General features: G+C 32.8%; 1 protein-coding gene across 1 annotated transcript in view; it reads left to right on the top strand.

The window, feature by feature from the left end:
• LOC106461843 (CCR4-NOT transcription complex subunit 1-like) overlaps nucleotides 1-9,129 on the top strand; it is a gene marked incomplete at its 3' end in the record, with an annotated part of 54,932 nt that overhangs the window by 20,486 nt on the left and 25,317 nt on the right. The window contains exons 13-16 of the mRNA XM_013921704.1: nucleotides 352-503; nucleotides 2,791-2,947; nucleotides 3,417-3,711; nucleotides 5,604-5,684. Of these exons, the coding sequence (XP_013777158.1) occupies nucleotides 352-503; nucleotides 2,791-2,947; nucleotides 3,417-3,711; nucleotides 5,604-5,684 (685 nt within the window). The remainder of the gene's footprint in view (nucleotides 1-351; nucleotides 504-2,790; nucleotides 2,948-3,416; nucleotides 3,712-5,603; nucleotides 5,685-9,129) is intronic.

The following is a 9,129-nucleotide window of genomic DNA, read 5'->3' as shown; positions in this document are numbered from 1 at the left end:
AAGTATAGTTGTTACTTTTTTCATCCTAAGAATGCTTGGTATGCATGTTTTAGATATAAAAAAAAAAAAAAAATGTTTTAATATCATATTACTTAACTGGTCAACTTTGGGAAGTATGAAGAGGAATATCCTTTCTACATTTTGACACAAAATTCTGAAGACATGGCAGTGTTCTAGAGAGGGGAACATATATTTGCATACAACAGTGAGAGAGTTATGTAATAATCTTGTATATAAATCTCTTGTATTTAAGTGGTTATAGTTAAAATTGTTTAGAAATGAAGTGTGTAACATATTATTCAGCTGCAAAATTTATTTAATGAATTCTTCAATTTCCCTTCACTGCAACAGGAGCGTTTTATTCAAGCTTGTGTTAGTTTCTTAAAGAGACATTGTCCAAAGATGATGGGAGAATTAGTGAAAGAAGATAAGACTTCAAATCTTGCACATCCTTCACCAGAAATCATAATTACGATGTTGACGTGCCTGCAAAATTTTCCTGGGTAATATAGCCTTATATGAGCTTGTTCTTTTAACTCATTACTTTTGTTTAAAGATATCTCCATGCATATAGTATCTTGTGTACTTTCTTTTTTGTATGCCACCTTAATTTTGGATAAATGATTTGATCTTCAGATGGAAGTAATTGAAAGGAGTTTGGGATATTTCGTTATGGACAGCTTGTGACATAGACTTTAGTTATAAAAAAAACTATTTAATTATGACATCCAACTTACCGTCACGTCATTATGATAGGTTTGTTACAAGTTTTTTTTGTGATTGATTAATTGTTACTAGATTTACTTAGAAGTAAAGTATTTCCTCTCCAATAGATATTAATATACTACTTTATAATGATCAAGTACATACATTAGTAGACATGTAAAATCTGACTCAAGTTATTATGCAAAATGATACATATATTATGTTTGCAAATTTTAAATTATTAAAGGTGCTTCAAATTTCAATAAAAGTATGTTAAATTACAATAAATATTTTTGTAAACCTAAATCAGGTTCACTATAACGTGTTTTATGTAACACTGTTCATGACACCACCACCACCCCCATTACCCCCTCTGTAACACATCGTAATACAGGTTTAGACACCATATTACCCCCATAGCATTATGTAACTTTTGAATGGTCCCCAAATAATTGTACAATTTATGATCTATTAACCTCTTGCAAAAATCACTATTCATAACAAAAACTACCATGTCACAAAAATGATGTAACAAGAGTGCACCTATTACAAGTTGTCCTAGTAATGTGTCTGTAACGATTTGTTCAGTAACAAAATGTCCTGATCCCATTGAAAGCAAGAGCTGTTGTTGAAAATCAAAAATGTATAAAACAGTTATCTCTCATAAACATATTTTTGGTACCAAACCTTTGTGTACTTATTTTTCTATTTTGATGTGTAATTTTTATTGCAATATTTGTGATAAGTTTTATATTTTGAAAGGTTTGTAGTTAAAAGTATGAATTAATAAGATTTATAATAAAATCAAAGTTTAGTGACTTTGTCTCAGAATAGTGTTCAAATGTATAATATTGCAAAAATGTATATTCTGAAAGTGATTAACCAAATAAACTTTCTGGGATTTAATTTGATATATACTCTCATATTAAAGACCTTGTACTAATTACTACCCTGTTGATAGTTCTAGAGTTTAATCAGTTTATAAGGTACTCCTGTTAATAATATTGCAGCAGTATTTAAGTCATAAAAACTTCGAACTTTTACATTACTTTGCAAATATGAAACCTCATGTTAACAGATTGTAGCTAGGATATAGAAATGTAAAACTTAGGTTTAGCTAAATGTAAATGGAATGGAACCTCATGTTAACAAATTTTAGATGGAATAGGAAAATCTAGGCTTAAATAAGTTGAGATAATCACCATAAAATGAAGAAGAGAGAATGTCTACAGGAATTTTTCTTGTTGGCTTGGTGTGCTAGTGATGCAACAGCAGAAATTAGGAACCAAAAAGACACATTTGAATATTAAATGCACTGGCTTCCAAAAGAATACTGTTTTATTTATAAAGAAAGCTTATGTTGCCAAGGTTTGTAAAATAAAATATAGCATAATTTTGGCACTTTTTCTGTCAGTATTTACCCAGATAATGAGCTTAATAGAGTGTGTGCAAAGTTTCCTTAGTTGGAAATCTGCCATTGGTAGCTGACAAACAATGATAAGGTTTCAATGCAACTTTTTTTTTCTTATACTCGTGATAAATAATTTACACATTTCATATTTGATTAACAATCTCTGTATTTTGGAGTAAGGCATGATTTAGAGTTTAGTGTATCGGATTGTAGGTTTTGGGCCTTGAGATATTATTCTGTAGAATATACCCCACACTTTCAGTCATATTATTCAGTTTAGATAGCTGGACAAAACTCTTATGATGACAGTTGCTGCTTGCTAGCACCTTTTCCTCTGGTTAGTAGTTCAAAATTAAGGCTGGCTATACATGAACCCTGTAAGTCTGAGTTGGTTATTTAACAGAAGTTCACAGAAAGTGCCATTCAGGTTGAAAATTCCAGTTGTAATTTTCTTTCTTTACGATAAATTTAATAGCATTACTTCATACACAAATGTTTTGCTAATGGCCATACTCACATTGTCACCAGCAATAGAAGCTTTGGAATAATAAACATTAAAACTACTATTATCCTTTAGTTATTATTCATGTATTGAATTATGTACTTGACTCTCAAAGTGAGTTTTTTTTTGTTTTTTTTTTATATATTTATGATCACTTGATTATTTTCATTAGCATTTCCAAAGAACTCATGGAGGCAGTCTTAGCAATTACGAAGAAGTACTATGCATTATTGAGCAAACTTAGTCATCCTCCTACTGGTGTACTAAATACCCCTCATGACCCACAACCAGTTTTCTTGGCTGCAACTATGGGAGAATCAGCTAATCCTGTAAGCTGCTCTTTTGCTAGTACATTTGTGTGAGGAAAACTAAATTATTTTTTATAATTACTATAATATGTAGTGAAAATATTATAATACCCATTTCCTTAAATCAATATTTGTTTAATAAAAAAAGAGATTAAAAAAAAAGCTAAATTCTGTCTTTTTCATACTTTGATATTTAATACTATGCAACTTTGTTTTGTTACTGGATGTTATCAGGTATTAACTTTAATATCGGTAAGTAGCTGAGTATATTTTCTTAATTTAAGGTTTAAAACATGGAGCCAAAAAACAAACACTGATTTTATAATGTGATGCTAGGGAAGAACATGTTTTTTACTTATTCTGTACAGAGTTGCAATTTTTTAAAGCATAGTTTATAAATGAATTTGAATGAATTAAAAATCTGAATATTCTAGAAATATTCCAAGATTTTTCTGTATTAAGTAATTAACTTTTCTACTTTTTGATACAGTTTGATAGCTTAGGTGGTCTTAATACATCAATGGGTAATCTGTATGTGGGAGATGTCACCAATTTTGCCAGCAGTAGTGCTCCAGATTATCCCTTCAGTGCTGGCTTAAGTTCGTTTCCACAACCAACTCCAGGTTCTCCTGTAAAGCTTCTCCAAGTTGCAAATCCAGTTGTTCAAACTGGACCATCTCTAAGTCAGAATCCTTTTTCTAGCATCATACCATCCTTTCAGTCTCAATTACCTGGTCTGCCTGGACAATTACCTGGACTGCCTGGACAATTTGGTTCAAGTATTGGTAAGTAAATTCCATTATCCAAACTAAAAATGAAACTAGATGAATAAGTGTGTGTACTCCATACTTTGCAACATAATTTCACATCTTCAAGAAGTATGTCTTTGTTTGTGTATTTGATATAATGCAAACTTTTCCATAGATTATACACATCATAAGTATTTTAATATAGAATTTTCACAACTACTTATAAACCTCAAATGTCATTGAAAATGAAATATTCAAAATCCTGAGAAATGTGTAATTTATATTCCTTGGTTTTGGAAAAGTCATTGGATATAATTTTAACCCCACTCACACTGACATATTACATGAAGTATATTATATTATTAATGTATTTCGTTCATTTTAATTAGATAACTAGATAAAAATGGTTGGTTGTTAAAAATTCTGCAGAAAACATCATATTTAATCTCTACTCAAAATATCAGTAGGTTGCATATTTGAAGTCAATTAGAAACAAAATGAGATACAAGACAGTTTAGTGTAACAATGACTGTAGTTTAATTACTGTATATTTTTATTTCATCTTATAATTTAGATTTGACATGTTAAACAGATTGAAATGAACACAGTAACCAGAGTTTGTAGTAATAGACCCAAACAAAGATCCAGCACAAGTGTTTTCCACTGGATTAGCAATATGAAAGAACATATTAACTGAAACTTTCCCCAGCATGAGATATTAAAATTAGAGAATAAGTGTTAGCATTAAAAATGCTCTGGGTTTGTCATAACAAAATCAGAAAGAAACTTAACTTTGAATAAATGGGAAATTGAAGAGGCTGTGTTTGCTTCAAAACTAATGTGAATACAGGTCTATCTTGTTTTCATGAGATACAATGCTTGAAAAATGCAATACCTAATGCTAAGCAGTTTTTGGCATAATTAGCTGGATTTTCAACTAAGTGTTATTCCTGTGATCATTAGAGGTTTAATGGCCAATTTCCATGACAGACATCATTATATAAGGTCATTGCCATGGAAACTAAATGGTGAAATGTCCACTACTCTGTGATTGTAACATATCATGATCACATGTTTCAGATATTTATAGAATGCTGTTAATCTAACTTAAAACAAGAAAATTGAAAAAGGAGACAAAATTTAGTTTTTGTTTAATGTCCAGCCTCTTAACGTTTTTGTATTTATTTGCCCTATGCTGCCTTTGTAAGTCTCAATTGTCTGTTCCTCAACTTTTACTAAAGTCCTGGAAAAGTCATGGAATTTGATGTAATGGAAAGTGTACGAACCTTGTTAATAGTAAGTAATAATTATTGCATTTGATATAAAACCCTGATTTTTTTTTCAACATGGGATGGGATGAAACTTGAAATTAATTTCTTATTCATCAAATAAGGGGCAATTGTTTTATATCTTTTTATAATTATTGTTATTATTATAGTCGCACCAATAATGTCTCATTCTTTGTAAATTTTGTTGTTACTTTTGGAAGTAGACTTAAGCTAATTAAACTTGCAGAACGTAGCATTGGAATTCCAAGATTTTGAATCTATATCAAATATTGATTGTTACTTGAGTATTAAAACAAGTATAATCATTACCCTGGTAACTTTATAGTATGAAGAAAGCTCAAAAGTGGTCGTTGACTGTGGCAATATTCAAGCTTTTTAAATTGTAAGTTGTGTTATAGTTTATTGAATAACAGCTGAAATGAAGAAAAAGGTAGTTTATTATTCAGTTATTTCTTGTTTTTCTGTTATATTTAAATATTTCATCAATATTTCAGATTTTTTAAAGATAACTAAAACCTTTTAGGAAATTACTCATGTTAGACTTAAGCATTAACTTAAAACAATTTTGTATGTATCAGAATATTATTTCTATCATTGAAAACTTTATTGAATCTAACCAAAGCCTTAACAACCATATAGGTATGGTTATATCGCCTGCTATTAGTTTGGCCCCACCAGTGACTGGATATGTTCCACCTACTGTTGATCATTTGAGACAAGGTAAGTATACATAAAGACTTGCTAATAAGAATTTCGTATGTACACTCTTTTGATATAGATGAACGAATAGATATCAGGGACTTGTCACTCTTCTTCTTGTACTAATATTAATATATACAAGACTATACTCAAGTTTGTAAGTAATTGAGGTACCAAATGTTTCAATAACTTGCAGTCAATTTGGCTAAACATTTCTCCAGTTTGAATGCACAAAAACTTGCTTAAGCTGCAAATGTGTAATGCAGGTATTCAACAGTTAGTGTGTTCCCATTTTGATACCATTATTTTGATGCATTAACATTACCTATTAAATGAACTGAATTATTCTCTATCTTAAATATAAAATAGTGCCTACTTTCTGTTACTTCATTAAAATAAGTTTCCTGTTGTTCACCACAAATTTGTTTTTTAGTTGTTTAAGTGTTAAAAAAAATGAAGTTTGATTTAAATTCCATTGGGATTTCTACAGCTTAGAAATTATTTCAATATAATTAATGCTACAAAACCGCTTTTCACGAGATATGAAAAAACTTGTTTCAAAATAAAACTAGAGAAAAATTATATACTCAGAATTGTATATCTTTTAGACATTTGATAAAATGAAAAACGTTTGTAGTCTTTATGAACTTGCATGTATTATGTGAAATGTGTTTCCAGTTAAACTTGCACTTTGTTCACAAGTTAAGTCTTAGTGCCTTTAGGATGCAAGTTTCAAGACAGTTAAAATATTTTCACTCGTGCATTGTACATAAAAAAAAAAAAAAAAAAAAAAATGTGAAAACTAAGAATCTATACATATCTCTAACATTTTGATTGACAGAATACTGCTGAATTACATAGAATATTTGATTGAATCATTTATGCTGATTTACAGATTAGCTTAAAATGTAGCTAGTGCTAATAGGTTAAAATAGATGTAATGAACATTCTGATACAATCTTACCTCTTCTCACTTACTTGAACCTATCTCTATCTCCCCCTAAGCATGTTTTAATGCTCAGTACACTAGTCTATACACCCCACAAATTTTGCACCACTTTGAACATGTATATAGCATGTGACCACACTCCACCAATACCTATATTTGCACAGCTAGCTCCCTCTGATCTTCCCATGAAATCCTCACTTTCTCAATTGGCATAGCATTGTTTGGTGTTTAAGATTGTACTTTGGTAACATTTCAAACACCTTTTTTTTTAATATGTTTGCACTCAATTGTTTAATATATTTTTAACAGCTGGTTAATCAGGTATGTGGTATATTACATGTTTCTTTTCCTCTTATCTCGCAGATAGCATCAATTGCATATTTATGCTATTAATGTTACCAGAATCCTTTAAGGTTCCTCTTATGTCATCCTATATACATATTGGTCCTTCCTCCCTAAGACTTCTGTTGCCTGGGAAAGCCATTTGGTTTTCACACCCATTTCTTTACCTTCCATCTCCTATCTGTACTCTCATTCTGAACCTGATCAGCTTCTTTGTTAAGTTTGCTTCTTAAGGTGTTGTGTGGCATTTACTGCCTCCTTTAGTTTCATGTTCTTGACCTTTTATTCCCTGAAACCCTTCTGTTTGCCATGATCTATCCTCTGTCACACTAAATGGTTGGGTTCATTAACTTCTCAGGCTGGCCTATTCAGACTTATCCATGGAAAGTTGTCATCTCCTCAACCTTTCACCATATCAAAGTTGTCATATCACCATGTATTTGACTGCTCATTATTGCTATCCATTAGAAGAAATCATTCAGGCTAGAATGTAGACTAGTCACAATTCCCTTGTGTCTCATTATCTGCACTATCTGGATGTATCTTTTTAAGGTGGATATTGTCTCCCTCCTGTGGTGATTCTAAACCCCTCCTTTCACCTTTGACTTGTATGTCTTTTCATAACATTTCATGTTTTCTTTACAGGGATCGTCTTTTACCGCTAGTCATAGGATCCCATTCTGTGGCGAGTGTTGCTGAATCAGGTGTGCTTTCACTCACACTCCCTCTATAAACTACTAGTGCTATAATGCTCATCATAGAGATTGGGTATTCCACAAGACCACTAGTAGCATGCCTAGTGGTATATAATTATGTCTCTAGGTATCTTCAAGTTTAACTCTGTGGTAGACCATCACTCGTGTACTATCATGAGTGAAGCAAAATGGGATTTCTTCCCATCCCTGCCACCCTTTGATTGCATAAATTGTCAACAGTCTGCTTCTCAAAATAGGGAATAATGGAAACCCGTTGCACTTTCTCCAGTGTGATGTTCCTCTGTATGTCCAATTGCATTTGCCCCCCCCCCTCCCCAAAGTGGAGCATGAGAGTCCTTACCAGTTCCCAGTCATTAGGGTAGTGGACCAAGGAGGCTTCCTCCTGAATGTAAAGTAGAAATTTACCTTACAAAACAACCACTCATTTATCCACTCAGTGAGAAGAGGGCAAAGCTGGGTTCCTCCTTCCCTTTCCCACCGATACTTATTCCCAGGTGCACAGAATGTTGTTTGGAGCAGGACTAGCCTATGTGGAATCCTCCTTGTAATACTTGGCTCAGGATGACACTACTGTGCTCCCATGGTTGAAGGCAGTAGAGGCCCCCTTTTTGTTAATTCCAGTTTCAGGAGGTTTCCTTTCCTGCTCCTATGGTGGAGTTTGGGGAAATTTGCCTCGTAATACCACCAACAAGACGTACATACTGTTTCTAGAGTTCAGCAAATGTTCCACACCATTCTTGTAATTCTGGGTGCAGGATGCATCTTCTCTGCATTTATTGTTGGGTGAGTTATAATTTCTGCTCTTAATTCTAGTTACAGGCATTGCCTGTACTTATGGTTGAGTTGAGGCAATGACATGACCCCGTAATGCTGGGTTCTGTTTGTTGTACTTCTTGCTCTTATGGTGGTATTAGGAGTTTGATTTTGATCGAATGCTAACTTCCTTTTTCCAATTGTTTGACATATGTCACTCTCTTTACTGACGGTTGAGGTTGGCGTTGAGAATGGGTTGTGGAACCTCGTCTGTTCAGTTGAGGTTTGGTAGCTATCTGGCCATGGCTAGATGTTTTTCTCTATCATTACCTTTTAGCAAACTGTTCCTTGACTTGCCATTTCTCCTCATGTGAGTATCGAGTTTGCTTAGAGTTTTTGTTTCATAGAGTGGCTCTTCACCTACGAGGGGTAGCTGTTTTTCTATCTAGTTGGTGCAATTGGGAACTTTTCAAACTTACTATGTATTGCACCTCTCGGAACAAATCAAACTTGTGCACAACCTTTTTTTCATCTGTGTGAAGTGCATTTCCTTCTTACATGGAGAAGACCATATCTGCTCCAGGAGTAGTGCAGTGCCTTGCATGTGTGATCTGGTTTCATTTCTGAGCACACCAGTTATTTCTAGGCAGTTGCTTTCCACTTGGTTTCAGTCTTGGGTGTCTACACCAGCCCCTCCACCTTTTTA

The sequence above is a fragment of the Limulus polyphemus genome, unplaced genomic scaffold, assembly GCF_000517525.1.
Source record: "Limulus polyphemus unplaced genomic scaffold, Limulus_polyphemus-2.1.2 Scaffold1043, whole genome shotgun sequence".
Lineage (NCBI taxonomy): Eukaryota > Metazoa > Arthropoda > Merostomata > Xiphosura > Limulidae > Limulus > Limulus polyphemus.
Note: the sequence above shows the minus strand (reverse complement) of the source record. Positions and strands in the feature narration are given on the sequence as shown.